Below are 26,901 nucleotides of genomic sequence, written 5' to 3'. Positions count from 1 at the left end.
GATAATTCCATGGACAGAGGAGCCTGGTGGGCTACAGTCCTTGGAGCTGCAAAGAGTCAGACACAACTGAGCGACTGAGCACACACACAACTGACTATCCTGTGTACCATACTGTAAAGGGTTTATCTTATTAGTAAATGAAATTTAGTTCAAAGTCTAAAACTGGAATGCAAGAGAATATCTGTTCAGGTTACTGTGAAATGAATCTACCCTTCTCTTATTCCTTCAACCCCTTCTCCCAGAATGGCCTAAAGCAAAGAAAACTGCTAAGCCACTATAGAAGAGCAATGCCCTGATCCTCCCAAACCTTTCTATAGTTGTGTTTTTGCTGCTTCATCAACAGAAGAAGATGCAGAACTGCCTTAGGTAAAAGCATGTTCATGTGCACGTTAGGGGTAGAAGGGCAGGTACAATGGAGGAAGTAAAAATATAGTCTTGATACGTAGAAGATATCGTGCCGTCCTATGGAATTCCAAGAGTTACTTTACCTACAACACTCTACCCTCCAAAAGAGGACATAAATGGACATTCTAGTACTAATTCATTCACTATTAATTTCTTTCTGACTCATGTATGTGTAGGAGGAATTTTGTTAAAAATTCTTTGTTTCTAAAAGTTCACTTATATACTTCAAAAGTTTGCATCTATGAAGACCAAAGCAACCAGTCAATAATGAATTGCAAAAGCAGATCTTGTTCTGGACTCAGTTGAGGAAGGCAGAGGAAAGGCTTCTGACCTGCCAGAACAGTGAATGGTATGCACTGAGAAACCAAGGTTTGGGGAAAGCCAGTCTAGATCAAAGTACTCTGGAGGTCTTTCTGAGACATAAGTTGGAAAACACTGTCCTAGTTGATAGGCACTTAATCAGTAGCATATTCAGGTAACTGCTGAAACTGGTACACCAGAAGTAACGAGGGAGTGCATAAAATTAATTTTTGGGTCATACCAAAATAGCATTTAAATAACATGTTGGCACAGATTTTAGTACCTTGAGAGAACAACAACAAAAAAATACTAGGTAGATACCCCTGGAAAAAATACTCCGTGTGGAGACCCAAGTAGATGTCTCATAATACTTGACTCATGCAAAGTGAACTATAATGTGACTCTCCATCTGTGACAGCCTGTGTCATCTCATTTCAGGTTTCTTGTTCAACTGTGACTACCAGCTTAATGATTTTCACACTCATGAAATTTATGTCTCAAACTGGGCAGCTTTACCTTGTCATTGGACTTTTCATTCTACAGAAAGATTCCTGGCATTTCAGAGTGACTCTGTATAACAAGACTCATCAATTTTACCTGCTATAGCAATGCGCTAGACCAGGATTCAGCAAACCTTTTCTGCAAAGGGTCAGATAGTAAGTATTTAAGGCTTTGTTGGCCATATGGTCTCTGCTGTAACCACTCAGTTCTGCCACTGATGCAAAAAGATCCATAGATAATATATAAATAAATCAGCATGGCTATGTTCTAATCAAACCATTTATTTATGGACACTGAAATCTGAATTTCATAAAATTTTCACATCATATTATTAGTCTTTTGATATTTTTCAACCACTTAAAAAATTCAAAACCATATTTAGTGCGTGGCCCACACAAAAGCAAATGGCAGGCCAGAGTTTGCTGACCGCTGTGCTAGACTAGGGGCTTCCTAGGTGGCTAGTGGTAAAGAATCAACCTGCCAATGCAGAAGCTGCAAGAGACACGGACTCAATTCCTGGGTTGGGAAGATCCCCTAAAGCAGGAAATGGCAACCATCTCCAGTATTCTTGCCTGGAGAATCCCATGGACAGAGGAACAGGGGTGCGGTGGTGGGGAGGGGGCTACAGTCCATGGGGTTGCAAAGAGTTAAGATATGACTGAGCCACTGAGCACACATGTACTTACTAGACTTGATAAAAGTTGGCTACTGAGACTTAGAGACTTTATAGACTTAAATAATGGCAATACTATACACATAAACTGAATTTTAATTCTACCGCTAGTGTAAAGTTCTAGTCATGCATCCATGACTTTTTTGAGACAATCATCACTACTGCTTTTGGATTAAAGCATGGTCATACGTTTAAATATTGCTATTATGCTTTATTAACTTTTATTCTCACAGAGAACTGTGAAGATAACAATAACGTGAATTATTTAAATGCTGCCTCTGATTACACAGTCACAATATTCTCATGCAGAGAATAGAAACACTACTCAAATGATTGACTGCAGTGGGAGAAATCTCTAATGTAGAAAGGGAACGTACCTTTTAAACAGGTAAATAGTGGGTGATTCCCAAAAATGCTTTTTACTCCTGTAAAAGCCATCTGGCTAAATCAGGCCTAGTGACTTTACTTTTACCTAAATGCATAGATATGATAAATCAAAACAATTTGGAAAATGGAAACAGAGCCCCCCTTTTAAAAAGGAGGGAACAGCATTATCCCAGTGGTTTCTTTTCACACCAACACAACATTCAAAAATTATTCTTGGATCTTAGACTTACACATCACTGGAGATACAATGGTAAGTAGCAGATTTGGTGTTTAAAAAGTTAACACAAAAACATGGCTATTTTTAGCTGAAGAATACTTTAAGACAGAACCTAAAGTTGGATCATAAGCAAATGGATATGTATTTCTGCTAGCTTTCCAGTCTCAGTAAAGTGTATTTACATAGAAAAAACATTTCTTCCCGTAGTAATTTCAAAAAGTGAACTGTCAGTGATTCACAATGACAAGTATTTAAGCTCTTAGTCTGATGGCTGCAGTCAGTCACATGACACAGTTTTGTACGCTGCAAACATTTTAATGATTATTGTTGAGCATACATTTTGGAAATTTTTTTTTTACCTCAAACTGCAACAAGTTAAATAAATGTTTATAATATACAAAGAAAATACAACCGAAAGTAAAACTTGCTTTAAGTGTGCCTTGCATCTAAACCAGTGTTTTTTCCTCCCCCCCTTAATATATCTTTTATTTTTGAACTGCACAAACACACTTAAGAATTTGATCTTTATAGTATGGCATTTAGGAAATAAAAATATACTCCCACCTCAAAGAAATAAAAAGGTTGTGCATGATTATATGCCAAACAAAAGAGAGAACACTAGATATACTCTGATAGTGCAGGCATCATTAAAGAGGAAAAGAAAAAGCTTGAGATGCTCATTAACTCTCTATGTTTTAAGGAAGCAGGATTTTTGACCAAGTAGCTTAAAAGCCAGCAAAACAGGGATCAGTGATGGCAACTGTAGTGTATGAAGTATGAAATGACAAACTTTACACAAATACACTGTTAGAAATTTACCAGTGAACACTGAAGATCTGAGAAGCTGCTCTTTGGAACAGTCAAGTAGAACCACCTTATTCCAGTCACATGAGCCCTTGTAGCAACACACAGTGTTCTGTGCTATGTACTTGCTGGCTGGATAGTTAAAGGATTTGTTTTGTCATTAGCAGCTAACAAACTTATTCCACATGTTCTTAAAGCCTTAATGGTGGAAAAAAAGGCAAGTATCATTAGCATGGAGGATCATATACTTCTCTGCAAACAAACACACTAGGCTTCACTAGAATTTTAAGTCTCTGATGTCTCCCATTGCACTTCAAAGCTCAGTTGAGATGAAAGCCTTTCTCCATTGTAGCAGCTAGCAGACGCTCTCTCATGATCTCCTCCGAAGAATATTCTGGCAACTTTAGATAATGCACACATGTATTCACTGATGGGTAGCTTGCATCAGTAGCATCAACCTACACAGAAACAGAATTGAAAATAATAGAAGACCATGACTTTAAATATGCATTTCTTTCAACCCTTAGGTAACTAAATTTGGTTTACAATGCCCAGTAGCTAGAGTTTGTACCTTGCGTACAACTGTGAGCCTGGGATGCAAGTTAGCCAGTCCCCCTGGGGGCAGAGTTGAACAACCAGTGGTAAACTGCAGAAATGCTTTCCTCTCGTCTGAAGACATACCACATAAAACCCGCACGAACCTAAGGAAGCCAGGGCTACAAGAAGAAAAACAGAGTTACAGTGATCTGATAGCTGATTTAAATGAAAAATACTACCACTACTTTTTAGCCAGCAATAACCCCAAAAAACAAATACCCACATGTCAAAAGAACCACACTGTCTAGAGACTTTTGGGTAAGTATGAAATGAGCTGATACAAACTACTTAAAAAATATCCTTCAAAGACTTATCTTACAAAGAAATACCAATGGCATATAGGAATCAAATATGCAACAAAGCCAGCAAATCAGAAAAGCTCAAGATGAGCATGCACTAGCATGCTCCAAATATGGCTGCACTAGTAACAGGGATCTCAAATAATCCCTGTTTGTAACTGTCACAGTGAAATAAAGTATCATTATATACCACAAATGAATTTCATAATGACAATATTAAAGAAAGCAGACCTTTGAGAACACATACTGCATGATTTCATTTATTAAATTTCAAAAAGCAAGCAAACTTAATCAATGAAAATAGTGATTTAATGACTAGGAAATAGTAAATGGGGACAGGGATATTTGGAGTTTTTTTCTTATTCTGGGTACGATTATGCAGGTGTGTCCATTCTGTAAAAATTCTTCAGGTTCTACATGCAATTTGTGTACTTCTCTGTTATACTTCAATAAAAAGTTTACTTTAAAAAAGCTATATATACAGTGTTACTTAAGTTTAAAATAATACCACCTTCTCATTTACATTACTTTGAAAACTTATAAAGTAAAAGTAAAGTGAAGTCGCTCAGTCGTATCCGACTCTTTGTGACCCCATGGACTGTAGCCTACTGGGCTCCTCCGTCCATGGGATTTTCCAGGCAAGAGTACTGGAGTGGGTTGCCATTTCCTTCTCCAGAGGATCTTCCCGACCCTGGGATCAAACCCAGGTCAACCGCATTGTAGGGAGACGCTTTACCGTCTGAGCCACAAGGGAATCACAACTAAATACAATTTCCTGATATGCGGCGAATAGGAGTGAATTGAGTGCTGTTAGACATCACTGGGATAATCAACAAGGCTAGAATGTACACCATGGATTAGCTAATAATATGGAATCATGAATTTCCTAACAAGTATGGGTATGTGAGAGAATCTCACAATGTACATTAATACATTGAAGAGTAAAGGCACCATATCCTCAATGGTTCAGAAAAAAATGTGTGTGTGTGTAATAATGTAAAAGTACAACAAAATGTTAAGTACTGGTGATTCTGGGTAAAGAATACATAAGCATTCTTAACTATTCTTCAACTTTTCTGTAAGTTTTAAAATATTTAAAAATAAAGGTTAATATAAAAGCAATAAAGCCTAAGGGTTTATAAATGATGCAACTGTTAAGATGATGAACAGTTAAAATATAGTGAGTGAAGGAACCTTAACATCACCCAAGATTCAGGTGACTTTCTATATAAACTCAGGCTTATCAATGAATATGCATCTTGATAATGGTGAGACTTAATTGCTTTCTCATTTTATGCATGTAATTCACTGAGTCATTTAGAGAACCTACCATTCTAAGATAAACATAAACAATTTGTTTATCTTAGAAAATAACCAACACATACCTGTCACGTGTATAACCCAACTTAGGTTCAGTATAATTAATAATATCCTCTGCTGCCCAGGATGGTGACTGATTTCCACAAAGAATCATTTGGACCTCTTCATGGCTGAAGGAACTTAATTTCTCCATTGGAAAAACTTTATTAAATCCATCTACATTTTACACACAGCAGAAAAACAAAATCAAAACACAACTGAGTTTCCAAGTTACAATTTCAAAATCACAAATTTCAAATCAAAATACTCAACTAAATGGACAGAAGATAAATTTAAATATATGAAAAAGCAAATAAAAATTAAAGTAGCTTGAAATAAAAACCGTGCTAGGGTTTTAAGTACAGAAATCTTTGCTTAGTATCACAGATGTATATGTAGAGAGAATATTCAGACACTGGTCAGTAGCCAAATTCTGATAATTTCCCAACCAGTTCTATGTCATACAAGCCAGCCAAAGCAAAGTTCTCATTTTTAAAACTAGTAAGTGATAAACGGTTCAATATATTTTGCCTCACTCTTTACCTTAAGACTTTAGGTTCTAATATGGTTTAATTCATCCTGATCAATTATGCAACCTTATATCCACTTACAAATGAAAAAACAGAAACCAAAGTAGGTCCCTCATTACTCAGGAAGAGCAGCTTAGGGTATGCTACAACTTGAAAATGTTTCAATCTGTTCTGGGTACCCTGTAGGACCTAACTGTTGGGAAGACAAAAAACGAGATGACAAATCGAGAGATTACTAGCATAGTCAATTTTTGAGCATAGCAGTACCTTAATTTCAGTGTCTCAAAGTAAAAGGAGAGCGATTAAGCTAAAGACCCTTAAAAATTACCTTTGAAGGCTTCCATCTGTTTCTGAATACCCGTATGCATGCAAAAGTCAAACATCAAATCCACATATTCTTCTGCATTATCCATTGTTATCATCTGCAAAGAAAAATTTGTCAAGGTAATTGTTAATATCTAGGAATATTTTAAGAGGATTTTTCTGAATTTACAAACATTTAAAAAGCAAAATTTGTACCTCATCTTCACCACTTGGCTTGAGATCCACAGCTGTAAAACCATATATTCTTGAGGAAGGGCAAAACTGGAAATTTAAACTGGGAGGGCAGGGAAAAAAAAGAATTAGATTAACATTCAACTAACACTAGTGTTTAATTTTAAAACACTGCTGCCAAAACCATGAGCCCTTCCCTACACTCAACAATAACAAAATCACTCTACCAGATTAGATGTTAGATGTGGGGCCTTTTACAATGCAAACCCCTGTGCAGGAGAACCATCTGGACAACTGTTACCAAACCTGGTTTTGCAGAGGTCACATGAAACATCACCTTTCATGTTTCACTTCCTCCTTATGGCACAAAATTAATGAACTAAAGATTTCTGAAATGAGTTATGGCAGCAACATGTTTAAAAGATTTTTTTTTAAAAAACAGAAACTGTTGCTTTTCTTAAGTTATTAATGCTCTGTTGTTATTCTCACTTCAAATCAAACCTGGAATATATTAAACATAACTTCTCAATATTATCAAAAGAAGGAAGGAAAAAAAGGAAAGCAAAGCCTTCCAATCAATCCAAAATCACAGTTAAACAAAACAAGGATATAATAATTATATGGATACAAATTAATACAATTTTATGAAAAATCTGCAGTATCCGAGTTAGTTAATGCAGCCACTGGGGACCAGGCTTATTGCAAATTACTGAAGACAAAGGAACAAAAGCTTTAGACCTTACTCATCCATTAGGCTGAAGTGTGTGTGTGTATATATATATATATATATATAAGTGAATTAATATATATATAAAGCTTACCCTAAATCCTCTATGCTAAGTGGAGGCCCAGAACCTGATGGATTCTTCAGCACTAGTTCTTGTAATTTTGTGTTCTTCTCGTCTTCAGAAAGACCTTTGTTGCTTAAAATCTGGCGCCTCTTGATGGCAAGGTCTTTAATTTCTTTTAAAAATCTGGCTCTGTGTGGGTTTACTAGTTCAAAGTCTTCCCAAGTTAAAATTCCATTAAACCAAGCTGGCGGTTTTGGTTTGGGGGGATCTAGAATGAATTCTGATTTTGAATCCTCCTCAAAGCTTCCTACTGAGAGTGAGTCATGCCCTTCTTCTGTAGAGGCTTCAGACTGACTTTCAGTGCAGTGTAAGTCTCTGTCGCCTCGTGACTCATAAATCAGTTTGCTCATGTTACTTTTAATGTCCCCCATACACATAAGTTTAAAGAAAGGTTTGGAAATAGGTAAGTCCACAAGTCTGTTGTCTTGAATGCATTTGGCCAAGAAAATTCCAAGGAAATGAAAGAGTTTTGTGATCCTTTCAAGCTCATCACTGTCTTGTGGAAATGGAGCCGTAAACAGTCCACACGATCTCTGCACGTAGTATCCAGGAGGTTTCAATCCACCTCCAAGATCGACCTGATATTTTTAGAAGGAGAAATGGAAATAAAAAGACCCATAAACATTAAACATCTTAACTGTGCTATATAGTATCTATAAACACACTTTATTAAATATGTTTTGTTGACTAAATTTTATCTTTTAATACTATCAAGATTATTCAACAATAAAAGCAGAGTCAGAAAACCTGACTTATGTTCCGAAAGCATATCCAATTTTTAACTTTCTAAAAGCTGAATCGCAAATCAAATCATGAAATAGGAAATAAATCTTACATGACGAGATTCATCATCTGGAAAGTTGTCATCACAAAGCCAAGCTCCCAAGTCAGTTCTCTGGAATTCTGCTGCCACCAGAGCATAGAACTCTAATGTGGGCCCCAAGCCAGTTCCTTCTTCTCCTAAAAATTCAACCTAAACATGAACAAATAAAATATGAGGGAAAGTAGGCTTTAAAAAAATCATTTCTGTAATGATCCCATTCTTGCCAAAATCCAGTCCTACTGTAATATATGTTTTTTTTAAATAGCAGTGGTATAAGCCACACAACAGTTTTTTAGTTTTTCTAAAAAGAAATTTGATTTGTTGTACACTATTCCATATTCAAACACCGTGGTTATTAGCATTGTTCATACATCAATTTACTTCTCACAACAAACCTACAAAATAAACTATCATATCCTTTTCACATCAAAGCAAACCGAATTTTAGATAAAGAGGTTATATCATTTGCCAGAATAAATGATAGTATACAGATCTGTATGTTTGTGTGTCTGTCTATGTAACACTAAAACCTAAACTCTTTCACTTATTTCTGACTTCTAGCAATCACTTTAAGGATTTTTATACATAGTCCATGTATTCTAGAAATTTGAGGCAGCTTATAAAAATATACAGTACATGGTAAAATAATTAAGAATTATCTACATTAGAGGAATATATGGGTAAGAGAACAGATGAAGACACAGAAATTTCTTCTTTCTTCTTTTTGACTGATCCGCGTGGCGAAACAACTGGTGTCCCCTGCAATGGAAGTGTGGAGTCCTAACCAATGGACTGTCAGGGAATTCCCAGGCACAGAAATTTTAAGGTGAAAGCCATAAGCCTTATAAATTTTCTAGAGAGGTATCATATTTACCACAGTCTGTGATCCAAAAAATAAACAAATCAGGTGGCTGACATCTGTGACAGGAGAGGTATTTCTTTGTCTCTCATATATAAGGAATATAATCAACAATGCCCATAATGACATCTCTGCAGTAAATATACTGAATTTCCTACTGCCAACTGCTATAAAATTTCTCAATTCAGAAATAAAAACCCATGATATAACACCAAGCACAATTTAAGTTAAACAACACTACAAAACACATGTGCTCCAAAAAAGCAGGTATCTTGTGGCACAGCTTAATATAAAGGTAAAATTTGGAGTATCAGATTCCTTTGTGGAATATGATTACTTGGTTCAGGCTTTGCTAAGAAATGAGCGGTGTCCTTCAAACGGACCAAGCACTCTCCCACTTCATGAGTGAAGATATTCTTTGCTACTCATTAAGCCATGAGATCCTGACCCGGAAGAGGTGAGCTGACATCCTCTCATGAAAGATGCCCTGCCAGAGGAGAAGGCCTTTGCCCAGAAGGCAGATGAATCCCTCCACACGTGTATCTAATCCGGTTTTTTTTTCCGAGTGTAGTTTTCATGCGGTGGAAGAATAGAGATTGACTCTCTAGTTGTCATTCCTGCACACTAAAAGAAATTTATATAGCAGTACCTCAAGAACTGATTTCCGATCTGCGTGTATTTGCATGACATTCTCAGCCCACTCCATCAGTGATTCACCACGTGGAACTTTTACTCTTTCATGCTTGAGACGACCAACACGGAACTCTCCAGGATCATCTCGCCTCACGCTACTTGTGGTCCTTGTTCTTTCCACAGTGGCCTCACGTCGGTTTTGTAGCCACACAATTGCTCTGAAATAGAAAAACATCTCTGTAGCTGTAGCCTACAGCAACAGTTGATTGTACTACTACACAAGCAACAAAATTAAAAATATTTAAGAATATTTTTAAAATAGTATTTTATCAGGTGATCAAATACACTAATCTTTATTTCCTTAAACAAATTGAGAAAATACCGAGTCTGTATTTTCCCTTTTTATTTAAGCAATTAACAGATCAAAACAAAGGTCTGTGGTCCAATCCCACACAACAGATAAAAATATTGAAAAACTCATAATACCTAATAACATAAACAAACATTTCCTAAATCAGAGAAAGTAAAAAATGGTTAAGCTATCTTTATTAAATAACTGAATCCACCACTGAAACAGTATTGTGAGTTTGAAACATTTCCTTTTAACAATGCAGAGCTAACCCATTTAGGATGAAAGAAAGACTCCTGAACTAAGAATAACAAGATGAAAGATCTACAATATGTGCTATAACTTTCTGGGTACCCTGAGACCAGTCAGCTACATACTTTGAGAATCAATTTCCTCACTTATAAAAATCAGGGAGTTCCCTGGTGGTTTAATGGTTAGCATTCGGTGTTCTTTACTGCTTATAGTGTTATGCATACAAATGCTTGGTAAAGGATATAAAATGGTACAACAAATGTAACTTATCAGGGAAACAGGCAGATACACTTAAATGATAACCTTTTAACATCTACTTTGAAATTACTCTGGGTATTCAATCACTCAACAAATATTTATGGAGCGACTACAATGAGAGCAGTACCATATACATACATTACATATAGTACAACATACAGTACAATGAGAGCAGTGAACAAAACTGCCAGAAATCCCTGCCCTCATGAAACTTTCATCTAATGAAGGAGACAGAAAAATAAAAAGTAAAATTTATAGTATGTTATATGGTAGCAAGAGAAAAATAATGGCCAAAAGATATATTTTAATGTTATGTCAAAGCTATTTTCAAGCATTAAATTTTATATTCTTGGGAATTTCAGCAACTAAAAATTTATGTAAACCACTTAAATACTGTACAATAAATGCTAGCTGATGGCAAACACAGCACTTAAATACACACTGTCCTAAGAGTGCTTATATCCAACCAGAAACCAAAAAATGTTTAAATGTTGCCAACTCTTTTTTTTTTAATTTGGCCATGCCACACAGCTTGAAAGATCATAGCTTCCCCCACCAGGAACTCAACCTTCACCCTTGGCAGTGAAAGCGTGGAGTCCAAACCACTGGACCATCAGGGAATTCCCATATATTGACAACTCTTTACAAGAAACCAATGTATTCTCTGCATCAGTCTTGACATAAAGTATAAGTACATTTTAAGCTTATATAAAGCATTAAAAAAACACATTTATTCCAAAAATATAAAAAGACACACTTCCTACCTTGATGCACCAAATGCTGTACATGTGAAATAAAGCTGTCTAGTTTCAAATGGTATTAGAAAAGGACACTTGCTGGTTAACTGTTCACACCAGTCTGGCAGAGCTCCACTTGCCAATGCCAATGGTTCCTGCAAATTAACAAATAACAAAGTCCTATTATTAAAAAAGACAAAAGGGAGTACATTCTTAAATGGAGAAATGGTGGGAGGAAGAAAAGGAAGGAGAGGTAATACTTTGAAAGTCCAACAGATTCAAGAGTTCAACCAGATAGGTTTTATTACCTCAATCTGCTGCAAAATTTTTGTTGTGATTTTTTTGCTAGTGAATTCATCTGGTGGAAAAGTAAACTGAGGCTGCTCATCACCTTCTGTAAAAGTAATAGAATTAATAAAAATATAAACTGACTTATTTGTTTAAATGCCACAGAAATGAAACAAGGATTCTTACAGACCTTCCTGGGATATTCTTGAGTAAGGGTCACTTGCAACTATATACAGAATACGCAGGAGCTGAAGGACGTCTTCCACGCCACATGAATTCTGCCCATTGCCTGCTTTGGCCTGAGGTTGTTCTTTCATCAAATTAAGAATATCACTACTTTGAAGAGTAGAAATGGCCCCCTGGTTTAACCCAGACTTTGTTCCATGCTCACAAAAATCCTATAGAAACAGAAAAACCAGCCATTAATCATTTTCAAGAAAAACAATGTATCATCCTATTAGTAATAATGTGAAAAAAGCTTGAATTCTTAAAAAAAAAAAAAAAAAACTGCCTTCTTTTAAAATAAAAACAGTATCACCTAAGTCAAGGCTTAATGTGTTCTAAACCAATAAAATTCTCAAAATATAACTACTGATAGCCACAGTTAAAACTATGTATTTAGATCCAATGCCGCAAACCAAATTTGAAATTTTAGCATTGGCATATTAACAATGTTAATTCAACCTCATTTTTTAGTTATGTCCCAACGTACTGCTCTTCTGCAAGAATACTTAAAAAGCTGCAAACAAAGCAAAGCCATTCCCAATCAAAACAGTGTCTTGATGCCAATATATACCTTATATGCAGCTATGAGCTGAGAACAATTTCTGTTTTTCCTAATACTTTTATTAGTGCCAGTTAATTTCCAGTGGCGCAGGAAAGCGGCGTCTGCATTCTTCTGCAGGTAGGTTATCAAGTCATTCTTTGGTAATTCATCAGTGCCAAGGTACTGTTCCACATGCTCTATAGACCAACAACCCTACAATAGGAAAAACCAAATGTTGGCCTTTCCTGATTATAAAGTCTATGCTATTTCACATGCATTTCATCAGGTGGCTTCAAGATCATGCATTTATGCTAATCTAAAGAATCCCATGTTGCTGATTTCTCCCTCAATTGTTCATCTGAAACAGTGTTAGTTTTTCTTTGCTTTTCTTTTTCTTTATTTACTTTTTTTTTTTACTTTATTTACTAAGTAGCCAAGAATAAAGATTCATTTCCTAAAAATACTTACCATTTTTCCATTTTCCTTTTCTTTGTCAGAATCCTTCATTTCTCTGTACATAATTCTAAACATGAAGATATTACTCAAGTTAATTCATAAGTCAAATGATTTGTGTTATTTCCAATAAGGCTTCAATTCTTTTAAAAACATGATGAGGTCACTATATGCTTAAACACTGAACTTGGGAGAATTTATTAAGAAAAAATGTATACTTCTCTGCCTTTTGACTAAGATCAAGCATATTAAGAAAAAATATTAATCTGTTAAACCAGGAAAAGTAGCAGAAATCATATTCCTGAAAAAGTTGTGGCTTATAAATTTAGCATTATTGAGAAGAAAACATATATCAAACCTAGAACTTTTAAAGAAATGAATATGCTATTTCTTGTATTATAGCTTTCACATATTGTTATAAAAATGAGATGTGTTTGTATCTAGATGGATAAGAGTAAGAAGGACCAAGAGCCCTTATGTTCATGTAAGGCAGTTGAGATCAAGTTGTCAACTTTAATTATTCCAATTAAAACTGAAGGAAGAGTATGCCATGATGACCTTCTGTTCTGTCTCAAAGAGACCTAGATTACTTTATTGAACATTATATAAGATTATCAATGATGTTAACAGAACATCAGATACAGAAACTAAGAAAAAGTCACGCAGGATGACTATAATAAACTATATAAATTTATATTACTACATAATAAATATTATGATAGGTAATACTTACTGAGCACCCTCTACATCCCAGATAGTACTGAATCTACTTTATATATATTAATTTATGGATTCCTCACAACTACTCTCATTTTACAGATTAGAAAACAAAGTACTAAAATGTTATATAAATTTTGCCCAAGGTCACTGACAATTATTTATTGAACAGATAAATGAATGAACAAAGAGAGGTATGCTTAACTAAGAGACCGCAAACAAATATAGAAAATATTTACTATTTCATACACAATCCCAGTCAAAGAGTTCAACAATCATTATGTAAGGAATTAGTCTAAAGTTCCTTCCAGTTCTACGTTTTAACCTTTATATATCAGGAGTCAGAAATGTTCTTATCTATTCCTATAAACTGAGAGAACTTAATCTTTTCTGCTCTTATAATACAAAACATAGAAAATACAATGCTTGGCTTATAGAAAATATCTACTTAAAATATTAAATTAAAATTTCTTACGTGTATGTTGGCTCCCAAATACGCCTAAGTTTATCTGATTTCACATTGCCATTACATGACAACTGAAGCAATTTCTGTACATAGTAAAAGATGGTTGATCTGAAATTAGTGAGTGGTAATTCAACTTCACGAGTTGTTCCAAGACCTGTTACTTTTAAAGTGAGGGATAATCGAGGTGATGGAGTACATTCAACTTCTTCCAAAAGCTCTGAATGAGGTGTCCCTGAAAATACAGAAGATGTGAAAAACATTAAAACAAGCAGTCCAGAAAGAGTACTGTGCCATCAGGAGACAGGTCACATGAAATCTAAGCCCTCTGACATAAATAAGTTAAAGAGATCAGCTACTTAAGATTCTCTTGGTTTCAAAGTTTTTTTTTTTAATGAGGAGAATATACCTATGTTATTTAAAGGGTACTAGAGTAGAATTTATGCATATGATATGAATCTCTTGTTTTTAGTATGATACACATGACAACTATGAGTATTTCAGAAAATTTTATTTTTATAAATGAGAAAACTCTAAAATTATTAATAATCTTACATTCAGAGAAAATCACATATTCAGTTAAAGACCTGTCAACTTTTTATGTATACTGAATGTGTTATGAACTATATACACACAAAGACAACTAGGTTCATAATTATTTAGTGATGTACTCTCTTTTTAAATCTCAGGAATCTTTTCCTCATATCATGACACAGTATTATAAGGTATTATTTTATTCACTGCATGACATTCCATTGTACTTTAACCGAAACAATTCCATTCTCAAAACAGAATGAAGGTCATTTCCAAGTTTTTAAAAATACTTCTGTAATCATCTGTGTATACAGTGAATACTTCTATGATACCAATTTGTAACAGTAAAAATATGAAATACATTGCTAAAGAGCTCTATCGAAAATTTGTACCTATTTGTACTCCCTAGGATAGATTTTCCTATTTGAGACATCTTTATTCATACTCTATGTTGCCATTATACAACATCATATACCACACGTTATACTATAAAGTGTACTTACTTTCACATTTAACATAAATATCTTTCTATCAAGTAAAAAGTACATTCCACACTAACATTTAAGTCTTCTTAAAGGATAATATATTGATTGCAACAGCTGACAATGAGACACACATCAGGTACCATGCTAGGCACTTTCTATATTTTACCTCATTTAATCCTTTTGACTGCATGGTCAAACAAGGACTACTATTTTCCCCATATAACAGATGAGGAAAGTCATGCTTGCACAGGGTAGGGATTTGCCCAGTGTATTAGTTTCCTATTGCTGCTGTAACAAATGACCACAAACTGAGTGGTTTAAAACAACACAGATGTATTATCTTATAATTCTAGAGGCAAGAAATCTAAAATGGGCTGGCAAGGCTTTGTTTCTTTTGGAGGCTCCAGGGAAGAATCCATTTCCTTGCTTTTTCTAGAAGCTTCCCATTTTCCTTGGCTCATGGCTCCTCAACAGTATGATTGCTGCTTTCTGACTTTCACCCTCCTGTCTCTCTCTTATGAGGACACTTGTGATTACATTGGGCTCATCCGAAAATCAGGATAATTTCCCCATCTCAAGATTTTTAATCATATCTCCAAAGTCTTTTCTCATGGTAAGGTGACATATTCACAGATTCTAGATGTTAGGACCTATACAGCTTTTGGTGGAGGCAGGAGGGCAGTAGAGTGCATGGGGCCATTAGTGTGCCTACCACATCCAAAACAGAGTTGTAAGAGATGGAGCTACCACTCAGGCTGACTGACTCCAGAGGCCATAACTAAAACCACTACAGAGCTTTTCAAAGAAAAGCTGAATGGGACTAGAATTAAATACATAAAATTATTAATAAATCAATATTTATTATCGATATTTATTTAATTATATTTATAAAATATTATTAATAAATATTGGTGACTTATTATCAATAAAAAAGAAATAAATAACACCACTTACAGCAACATGGATGAACCTAGATGTGAACATACTAAGTAAAGTATGTTAGAGAAAGACAAATGAGTGAAATAAGTCAGAAAAAGACAAAGACCATATGATATCACTTAAATGTGTAAAACCTAAAATATGATGCAAAATTTATGAAACAGAAACAGATTGGCGGATACAGAAAACAAACGTATAATTATCGAATGGGAAAGGCAGTGGGGAGGGATAAATTAGGAGATTGGGATTAGCAGATATAAAATACTATATATAAAACAAACAAAATCCTACGGCATAGCACAGGGAACTATATTCAATATCCTGTAATTAGCCATAATGCAAAGAACATGAAAAAGAATACATATATGTATAACTGAATCACTTTCCTGAAAATAACACAACATTGTAAAGCAACTATACTTCAATAAAAAATAAAATATATTCAACGCTATGTGGTGCTCTAAATGGAAAGGAAATCCAAAAAAGAGAGGACATATGTATATGTGTAGCTGATTCACTTTGCTGTACAGCAGAAACTAACATAACACTGAAAAGCAATTATACTCCAATAAAAATTGAAAAAATAAAATAAGCTGTATTTTTTAAGGATTTGTGACTGATATAGTTTTTCCTGAAACCTGTTATTTATAATCTGCATATACAAGTAGTATCTTTCTTTTTAAACTATACTACGTAATCTGGAATCTATTAAAATTAAATCAAAAAAGATAAAAGATCTTATACCTGGGGGTGGAATTTCTAGATCAGTTGTCTGCTGGACATTAGTGCGCCCAGGCCGAGGATCAAACGCAGGAACCAACGCTGAAAACTGCCGCTTGAGTACGTAATCATCATCCCACGTTCGTCGGCGTCCCCCTTTGGTTTCATACTCTTCCTCTTCCTAGTAAGATAAATGTCACGCACAGACAAACATTATAAAACTCTTCATTACTGCAACAATGCTATGCTATCTATAAAATGAGGTATATGTTGAGTACTTCTCTCTACAGGCATTTTATGTTCTTATTCAGTCATATTTCTTAAGCACAAAATAAGCCAACACAAACATGTTTAGATGTATACACATTTCTTAATGATTTATCAAAAGTAAGTAGGTTCTGGAGAAAATGTTTATAAACAGGTTTTATGAATTGTGTTTAACAGCTTCTTCTTTAAAGTTCTCAAAAATATTGGAAAAGACAAATTAAATTGTAAGAAGGCTTACGCTTTTGTAAATCAGACCTTATTAACACTTTTGACAATAAAATACACATGAATATTTTCTTAAAAAAAAAAACAACCAGCACCTTTAGTGGTGGTTGCACAAATTTACTTATGTGATAAAATGATAAAGAACCACACACACACATTGCGTCAACTTCCTCATTTTGATACTGGAATTATGTAAGATGTAACCACTGGAAGAAACTGGACAAAGGGCACACAAGACTTTTCAGTCTCTGCAACTCACTGTGAACATATAATTATTTTTAAATACGCTTTAAAAAAAACAGTGTAAATTGAATTACATACAAAAGAGATACAGCACTTGAAGCTGATTTAAATTACTTTGGGCCAAATAGTTCAAACAAGTTCGAAAAAGTGTTGATTTGTCAAAGATGAGTTCTTGGGGATTCACTACAATGTTCTTTCTACTTCTAGCATGTTTAAAAAATTCCATAATAAAAGTTTTTTTAAGGAACATTTTTCTCCTCTTCTTTGCTTTCATTAATTTTATCAACAAAAAATTCAATGAATTATAAATATAAATGTCTGATGTAATAATTTTTAAACAATAATTATGTAAATATTTAAATGTACACATTTAGCCCCCTCATAACATTTAATTGAGATGAATGAACCTTTACAGCAGATCAAACTGATATCTGATAGGTCTGAAACCAGTTTTATCTGGGATCTAAAACTTCTATGTGTGATCTTTAGTAATCACTTCATCTGAAAATTGGGACTAATAATAACTTAAAAGGGTTGTTGAAAGCACTGAATTAGTTAATATACCTAAGCAGTATCTAGCACATAATTAAAGATAAATAAATGTTAACTAATAGGCTAATACTTCTATTACTCTACTGTGAAAACTACAAATCTTAGAAAACAGCTATTAACCATGCTGTAAAGAGCAATATTGCATAGGAACCTGGAATGTTAGGTCCATGAATCAAGGAAAATTGGAAGTGATCATCAGGAGATGGCAAGAGTGAACGTCGACATTTTGGGAATCAGCGAACTAAAATGGACTGGAATGGGTGAATTTAACTCAGATGACCATTATATCTACTACTGTGGGCATGAATCCCTTAGACGAAACGAAGTAGCCATCACAGTCAACAAGAGTTCAAAATGCAGTACTTGGATGCAGTCTCAAAAATGACAGAATGATCTCGGTGTGTTTCCAAGGCAAACCATTCAATATCATGGTAATCCAAGTCTATGCCCCGACCAGTAATGCTGAAGAAGCTGAAGTTGAACAGTTCTATGAAGATCTACAAGACCTTCTAAAATTAACACCCAAAAAAGATGTCCTTTTCATTATAGGGGACTGGAATGCAAAAGTATGAAGTCGAGAAACACCTGAGTAACAGGCAAATCTGGCTTGCAGTACAGAATGAAGCAGGGCAAAGGCTAATAGAATGGGAAAGACTAGAGATCTCTTCAAGGAAGTTAGAGATATCAAGAGATAATTTCATGCAAAGATGGGCTCAATAAAGGACAGAAATGGTATGGACCTAACAGAAGCAGAAGAGATTAAGAAGAGGTGGCAACAATACACCGAAAAACTATACAAAAAATATCTTCACAACTCAGATAATCAAGATGGTGCGATCACTCACCTAGAGCCAGATATCCTGGAATGTGAAGTCAAATGGGCCTTAGGAAGCACCACTATGAACAAAGCTAGTGGAGGTGATGGAATTCCAGTTGAGCTATTTCAAATCCTACAAGATGATTCTGTGAAAGTGCTGCACTCAATATGTCAGCAAATTTGGAAAAATCAGCAGTAGCCACAGGACTGGAAAAGGTCAGTTTTCATTCCAATCCCTAAGAAAGGCAATGCTCAAACTACCACACAATTGCACTCATCTCACATGCTAGAAAAGTAATGATCAAAATTCTCCAAGCCAGGTTTCAATGATATGTGAATCGTGAACTTCCAGATGTTCCAGCTGGTTTTAGAAAAGGCAGAGGAACCAGAGATCAAATTGCCAATATCTGCTGGATCATCAAAAAAACAGAATTCCAGAAAAACATCTATTTCTGCTTTATTGACTATGCCAAAGTCTTTGACTGTGTGGATCACAATAAACTGTGGAAAATTCTGAAAGAGATGGGAATACCAGACCACCTGATCTGCCTCTTGAGAAACCTGTATGCAGGTCAGGAAGCAACAGTCAGAAATGGACATGGAACAACAGACTGGTTCCAAATAGGAAAAGGGGTACGTCAGGGCTGTATATTGTCACCCTGCTTATTTAACTTGTATGCAGAGTACATCATGAGGAATGCTGGGCTGGAAGAAGCATGAGCTGGAATCAAGATTGCTGGGAGAAATATCAATAACCTCAGATATGCAGTGACACCACCCTTATGGCAAAAAGTGAAGAAGAGCTAAAGATTCTCTTGATGAAAGTCAAAGAGGAGAGTGAAAAAGTTGGCTGAAAACTCAACATTCAGAAAACTAAGATCATGGCATCTGGTCCCATCACTTTGTGGCAAACAGATGGAGAAACAGTGGAAACAGTGACAGACTATATTTTTTTGGGCTCCAAAATCACTGCAGATGGTGACTGCAGCCATGAAAGAAAGACGCTTACTCCTTGGAAGGAAAATTATGACCAACTAGACAGCATATTCGGAGAAGGCAATGGCAAGCCACTCCAGTACTATTGCCTAGAAAATCCCATGGATGGAGGAGCCTGGTAGGCTGCAGTCCGTGGGGTCGCTAAGGGTCGGACACGACTGAGCGACTTCACTTTCACTTTCCACTTTCACACATTGGAGAAGGAAATGGCAACCCACTCCAGTGTTCTTGCCTGGAGAATCCCAGGGACGGGGGAGCCTGGTGGGCTTCCGTCTATGGGGTCACACAGAGTCGGACACGACTGAAGTGACTTAGCAGCAGCAGCAGCAGCAGCCAGCATATTAAAAAGCAGAGTCATTACTTTGCCAACAAAGGTCCATCTAGTCAAGGCTATGGTTTTCCCAGTAGTCAGGATGTGAGAGGTGGACCATAAAGAAAGCCGAACACTGAAGAATTGATGCTTTGAACTATGGTGTTGGAGAAGACTCTTGAGAATCCCTTGGGCTGCAAGGAGATCCAACCAGTCCATCCTAAAGTAGACCAGTCCTGGGTGTTCATTGGAAGGACTGATGCTGAGGCTGAAACTCCAATACTTTGGAGTATTGGAGAGTATTGGAACTCTCCTCATGGGAAGAGCTGACTCATTGGAAAACACCCTGATGCTGGGAAAGACTGAAGGCATGAGAAGGGAACGACAGAGGATTAGATGTTTGGATGGCATCACCAACTCAATGGACATGAGTTTGAATAAACTCCGGGAGTTGGTGATGGACCACCACAGGGAGGCCTGGCGTGCAGCAGTCCATGAGGTTGCAAAGAGTCAGACACAACTGAGCGACTGAACTGAACTGAACTGGTTTTAATATATATTTACTACCACAAAAAGGCCAAGGGGGGTGTTTCAAGTAAGAAAACCCTGTCTGCATTACATCATGAACTTTACCTGGTATATGGAACCCAAGTAGTTGGGCAAGTTTCCTTCTGTTAACTCTGGTTGCTTTCTGCCCTCCCCCTGTCCCCTCTGTAGATTTTCCTAGACTTTTCAGTCAGTGCTTTACTGTGAAAGGGAAAAACGCCACTGTAGGAAGGCAGACATGAAGATATTACCTGCTCCCCAATAGGTCGGCTCCCCGCTCCAGCTGGGACCTGTGGTAGCTGTGAGGTGACAGCATGGTGTGTTACATCAGAGCGGGACCCAGCTCGGCGCTGTAGGGACGGACGTCTCAGAATCTGATACAGAAAATGGAAAGAGACATGTCTAATTACGTGACTCATATATATCCCTCTTCAGCCTTGGCCTAAACTATAAATCTATGTTATCAAAACTGTCATTAGAAAACTTCATTAGCCATATACAGAAAAGTTTTAAATTCATCATACATCATATACTAAAAAAGCATTTCTTGGGAGTTCTCCACCCCACCAAAAACCCAACTTAGGAAAAAATGCTTTAATCTTCTAACATTTTATAAAAGGAAATTAAAATTATACATGAAGTTAAAATAAAAGGCATTTTCAGGCAAAAGTTCAATTTTAAGACAATCATAGTTAACAAACACTAGGAATTCTGGATCATGCTGCCTAAGCCTGGGCCTTACTTTCCTACTTAACTCTGACTAATTAGAGCAAATTATGTTTTCTATGTCTCTATCTCACAGGTCTGTGTAAAGACTCATGAGATAACACAGAAACTGTCTGCAAAACAGTAGAAACCAGAAAATTCTAAGTATAGCTTTTTTTTGGTCCATGCCACATGGCATGTAGGATCTTAGTTCTCCAACCAGGGATAAAACCTGGGCCCCCTATCTTAATCGCTGAATTGCCAGGGGAAGTCCTGAAAACTGTATTATTTAGGATTACTGCAGTTCTTCACATTTTTAAACCTGTACTCGTCTTTCACACTGGTGCTCTATTTTGTTGCTTCAAAGTTTAACTAGAACATTTCTTTTCTTCATTTCGATTATCAACATCCTATCTTAGTTAAGAAAATGGGAGACTCTCGCTCTACCATAACCTCCTCGTATTCTTGGTCCTCCTGATTGTCATCTTCATTTTCATCATCTTCCTCGTCTGGCTCTGGCAAGTCCTCATCGTCATCTAGCTCAGCTAACAGAGTACTGGCACGGCAGCTATCAAGGAAGTCTAGAAAACAAAACCAACAATCTTCCTCTTAACACAAGTAACAAAGCATACCAGAGTAACTCTGTGCATCTGTTTTATAACACACAGGTAAAATTCAAAGGTTCAGGTGTAAAGGCCACATTCAGTGACACCACTTTTCTTCTACCACCACACACAAAGGATGAGTGACAACAGTAAATAGTCCCAAGCATGGCAGAAAACGACATGGGCTAGAGGATGGTAATAAACTAAATCTGTATCCAGAGAATCATTTTTTAAAAAGGTCAACAATATGGGGTATGTTAAAAAATAAAAGCAGCCCTATCACATTCTCTGTATAAGTCAGTGGAAACACAATGGTGGAAAGAGAACACTTTGGAATCATTAGCTGTGTCAACACATATCTGTTTGAGTGCCTACTATGTGCCAAGAATTGCATTAGGCACTAGGTATACATAATTGTAAACAAGACAGACATGGTATGAGCCCCCATGGTGCTTACAGGGGAGACAGACATTTAAAAAGTAAACAAATGAATACATAAATATAAACTGTGGAAGGGAAGAGAACAGAATTCAAGCTGATCAGAAAGAATTGAATTTATCTATGTGACTGGAGAGACTGCTTAATGATAATGACTACTTAAAGATAATGCCTATTTTCTATGGAATGATGTTAGGTACAGCTTTACATATCATCCAAATTATCTAGCACATAAAAAATAAATTTTAATCCCTTTTGTCTCCCTCCTTGATAGGCTCTCTCCCCTCCATCCTTCAGTGAAGATTAGGTCACATTTACACTGCCCTACATAATGAAGATGTCAAGAAGCTGTTCTCCATAGGAACTGAAAATAAAAAGAGGAATAATGGGACTAAAACAGGAGTTTTTTATTGTATCTTGAGTTAAAAAAAAAAAACTTCTATGGATAAGAAAGCAGTATATACATTACAAAAGAATATCTAAAAATCAATTTATAATTATTTAGTAGGAACTTGCATTTACAGGTTTCTGAACCAAATACAATTTTTTATGTCTAATTATACAAGACTAAAAATTCAATGCCTTTTACTATGACTTGCCATTGCTTATAAGACACATACTGATTTCAGAATATTCACAGCTAAATTGGCAACATTTTTCCCTTAATGACATAAAATAATCTTATAATTAATAGCATCTTAAATTTGATGAAATGTAGTGTTCTTGCCTGGAGAATCCCAGGGACAGGGGAGCCTGGTGGGCTGCCGTCTATGGGGTCGCTGAGTCGGACACGACTGAAGCGACTTAGCAGCAGCAGCAGCATTACCCCTAACCTTTTGGCTCAGCAATAAAAGAATCCGCCTGCAATGCAGGAGACATGGGTTCAACTCTTGGGTCGGAAAGATCCCCTGGGGAAGGAAATGGCAACCCAATCTAGTATTCTAGGCTACGAATTCCCATGGACAGGGGAGCTTGGCAGGCTATAGTCCATGGAGGTGGCAAAAGAGTCAGACACAACTTAGTGACTAAACAACAAACATGTAAAGTGCCACCCTGCATTTTAGGTAATGGTTGTCATGAATATGATGTGGCAGTACATAAAATAAATTCCACTTTTAGGTTTATTTCTTAAAGGACAAAATATGTAGGTATATAAATTCCATTTTTCATGTGTTACAATTCACTGAAGTCAGCGGTTTTACTCATCTTCCCTTTTCTATCCTAGTATAAGGATATTATATAAGGCTTCCCTGGTGGCTCAGATGGTAAAGAATCTGCCTGCAATGTAGGAGACATGAGTTTGATCCCTGGGTTGGGATGATCCCCTGCAGAAGGGAATGGTGACCGACTCCAGTATTCTTGCCTAGGGAATTCCACGGACAAAGGAGCCTGGCGGGCTACAGTCCATAGGGTCACAAAGAGGCGAAAACAACTAAGAGACTAACATTTTCACTCCACAAGAATAATACATATATTAAAAAAAAGCTCCTTATTTCATGCATTTGATTATATTACACAATCATGTCCCTCAAAACATAACACAGTGAAAGTCTGCATATACAGAAATTATTTTATAATGCAGATGTTACTCTGATCCTTCATACAACAGCACTGTCAAAGAGTCCTCCAGTTTTAGAAATGCAGAAAAGGAAATTTTAATCACCAAAGAATAATTTTTAAAAGGCAGTCAGATTCCTCAATGTTCTTTTCCATTAGTATACCTACATCTTTCTTAACCTTCACATGATTTATTAACAGAACTAAAGCTTAAAGTTAACACAGTAATAGGGAGAAGCAAAAGGCGTCCATGAGGAAAACCAAAGTAGAAATGCTTATCTGGTGAATTTATGATACTTTGGTGTAACTATCATTGTCATTTTGCTACATACATATTTAACATATAAAGTGGAAACAGAAATATAATGCTTTTCCTAAAATCATAGATCATCAGATCCAATTGGTAGCTTGGAATACGAGAGACCACATTCTCAAAAAAATGAAAACATATTAAAATGATGCATACACAAGATAGTACTTAAAATATATCTTCATATAAACTTTTTATATTTGAAATTAACAAAAGTAATTTTGAAAAAAGAACAGGTGATCAAAGATTGTGATAAAGGGTATTCTAAAACAATAATGATGGGAGTACAATTTCCTTCCTTTTTGGAAGGAAATTGAACAATTACTCCTTTAGGAATTTACCCTAAGGAAATACACAAAAATACAAAGGATGATCACTGGTAACAATGCCGATGGTAATGAAAAACTGTAACTTAAATATCCAATCAATATTAAATATGATCATACAGTCAAACAGAGGAAATATTTGGCAGCCATTCTATGTTGCAAAAACTCACTGAACTATATTAAAATATTTTTACAGTATACTCAGTGAAAAGAGCTGTCCAGAAAGGATAGAATTCCTTTTTTCTTAAAGAACAGATACATCAAATGATACGTATCAAGTGACAACAATGGTAGGGACTAGAAGATTTTTATTTGCTTCAATATTTCCCTTCTATAAAAAATTTTACCCTTCTAATATGATGATTAGAAACATTTTAATTGAATCACTGACTACATACCACAGGACCTTCAATAATGTAACTATAAAACCTTCTAAGGAAGAACTGATTCATCTGAATATTTCAAATGTTACCTAAAGAAAGAATAATCTCCAGAAGATTTTGATAACTGTTGTGATATGGTGGTTTATAATAAGGAAAATTTGGTGATTTCTGTTCTATATACTGAGCTTCTTAAACTCTTGGAATTTCTTGAGATAAGAGCAATAGACGTGTCGTTTGTTTTTTATAACTGGAGTTGTTTTAATGAGGTGACTTTTATAAAGCCCTTAGGTAATCTAAGGATGGAGCTGGTTGTCAGTGGAACCAACCACAATCAGAGGACTGGAACTTTCATCTTGCCCCTTAGACCTCCGGGGAGAGGAGCTGGAGACTGGCGGCCATACCACTAATGGCTGGTAATTTAATCATTGGTGCCTAAATCATGAAGTCTCCAAAAAATAAAAGCCCTGAAAGGTTGGGGGTTCAGAAAGCTTCCAGGCTGGTAGACATGAACACAATGACAGGCCAGGATGGCTCCTAAACTCCATGGGGATGGAAGGTCCTGTGCTTGGGACCTCCCGGACTTTACCCTGTATCTGCCTGTTCCTGAGTGATATATTCTCCTCTTTTTAGGCTGGATCAAGCATTTTATGGGATCCTGTTCTCAATCCAGGGATGGAACCCGGCCCCCTGGCAGTGGTAACATAGAGTCCTAACCACTGGACTACCAGAGTATCCCCTATATAAGCTTTTTATAAAAAGCCAGTAACGCAGTACATAAAATGTTTTTCTGAGCCCTGTGAGCCACTTCAGCAAATTAATCTAATCCAAAGAGGGGGTTGTGGAAAATTCCAGTTTACAGCCAGTCAGTGAGAAGCACAGATAACAATCTGGATTTGTGATTAGTGACTAAAGGGGCAAAGGTGAGGGGTGGGCAGTGTTGGAGATCTGAGACTTTAACCTGTGGGATCTGATACTATCTCCAGGTAGTGTCAGAATTGTGGGAAAACTTTACACAACACTTGGTGGTCCAAGGTGCAGAAGTGAAGTTGTCTATGAGCAGGGGTACTGAAAGTATACAAGACACACAGGAGTATTTTTCCTCTTACATTACAATGTACAAAGAATTATCAACTTACAAAGCTTATTAATCTATCACACTTCTTTTCTTATAAAGATGTCAAATTATTTCGGTTCTTCTAATAATACTTCACTAGTGACAAAAGGCCAAGAAAAGGATGACACACAGAATTTCCTAGATGTCTATTTACAATCAGATAATTTAACAGTTATTCATATCACTTTGAGTTTTTTCATCACATATAAAGCTGCCATATTTATGAGAGAGAATAATCCTTTTCTAATCGAAAATTTAAAACACCCCAGGAGAAAAATGTGATAAAAACATCACCACATAAATATCTAAGTCTTTTATGCTGTAACTTACCATATAAGGAATATTCTGCTTCCTGACCTGTGTCACTCTCACTGGAGGTTGATGTGAGGCTGGTGGTTAAAGTATTACTTAGAGACTGACCAACTGATAAAACTGTTGTTGCTGTAGCTACATTGCTGCTGCTGGTAACACTGGATGTTGACATAGTCACTGTCGATGTAGTACCGGGTGTGGTCAAATTAGGGAAACTCTGAGCACCCATAAGAGGAGACGCTACGGATAAAAATGAAGCAAATTAGTACAAAAAAGGGAGGACTGTGTAAACCTTAGAAAAACTATGTTGTATATTTAGAAAAAAGAATGCAGTCATGAAATACTGATTATTAAAAGGCTGAAAAGCAACAACTTTGGGAACCCAACTGAAATCCAACTAGAAATTCTTGTTTTTATAGCGTTGTTATTTTTTATAATGTTAAGCCTAGCTTTTCAAATAAGTGAAACAGGCACTGAAATTAGTCCCAATGGTATTTTCCA

At 36.0% G+C, this 26,901-nt stretch overlaps 1 protein-coding gene across 11 annotated transcripts in view; it reads right to left on the bottom strand.

Moving 5' to 3' along the window:
• Positions 1 to 1,608: 1,608 nt before the first annotated feature.
• The window catches only part of HECTD1 (HECT domain E3 ubiquitin protein ligase 1), a 76,750-nt gene continuing 51,457 nt past the window's right edge, over positions 1,609 to 26,901 (bottom strand). For 2 of the 11 annotated variants that reach the window (XM_055418193.2, XM_055418194.2), the window contains exons 26-43: positions 26,419 to 26,640; positions 21,803 to 21,936; positions 20,902 to 21,024; positions 16,719 to 16,875; positions 14,029 to 14,251; positions 12,852 to 12,906; positions 12,414 to 12,596; positions 11,808 to 12,015; positions 11,638 to 11,723; positions 11,357 to 11,484; positions 9,750 to 9,951; positions 8,254 to 8,391; positions 7,389 to 7,996; positions 6,592 to 6,670; positions 6,401 to 6,494; positions 5,569 to 5,719; positions 3,859 to 4,003; positions 1,610 to 3,745 (exon numbers count right to left, since the gene is read on the bottom strand). In XM_055418193.2, coding sequence (XP_055274168.1) covers positions 3,608 to 3,745; positions 3,859 to 4,003; positions 5,569 to 5,719; positions 6,401 to 6,494; positions 6,592 to 6,670; positions 7,389 to 7,996; positions 8,254 to 8,391; positions 9,750 to 9,951; positions 11,357 to 11,484; positions 11,638 to 11,723; positions 11,808 to 12,015; positions 12,414 to 12,596; positions 12,852 to 12,906; positions 14,029 to 14,251; positions 16,719 to 16,875; positions 20,902 to 21,024; positions 21,803 to 21,936; positions 26,419 to 26,640 — 3,074 coding nt within the window. In that variant the 3' untranslated portion in view covers positions 1,610 to 3,607. Of the gene's footprint in view, positions 3,746 to 3,858; positions 4,004 to 5,568; positions 5,720 to 6,400; positions 6,495 to 6,591; positions 6,671 to 7,388; positions 7,997 to 8,253; positions 8,392 to 9,749; positions 9,952 to 11,356; positions 11,485 to 11,637; positions 11,724 to 11,807; positions 12,016 to 12,413; positions 12,597 to 12,851; positions 12,907 to 14,028; positions 14,252 to 16,718; positions 16,876 to 20,901; positions 21,025 to 21,802; positions 21,937 to 26,418; positions 26,641 to 26,901 lie in introns of all 11 variants that reach the window. The other 9 variants (XM_088829497.1, XM_088829500.1, XM_055418195.2 and 6 more) reach the window with 8 other exon arrangements.

The sequence above is a fragment of the Moschus berezovskii genome, chromosome 21 (assembly GCF_049115385.1).
Source record: "Moschus berezovskii isolate FMDL1 chromosome 21, NW_MosBer_1.0, whole genome shotgun sequence".
In the NCBI taxonomy this organism is placed as follows: Eukaryota; Metazoa; Chordata; class Mammalia; order Artiodactyla; family Moschidae; genus Moschus; species Moschus berezovskii.
The sequence above is the reverse complement of the archived record's forward strand: the minus strand, read 5'-3'. Positions and strand labels throughout refer to the sequence as shown.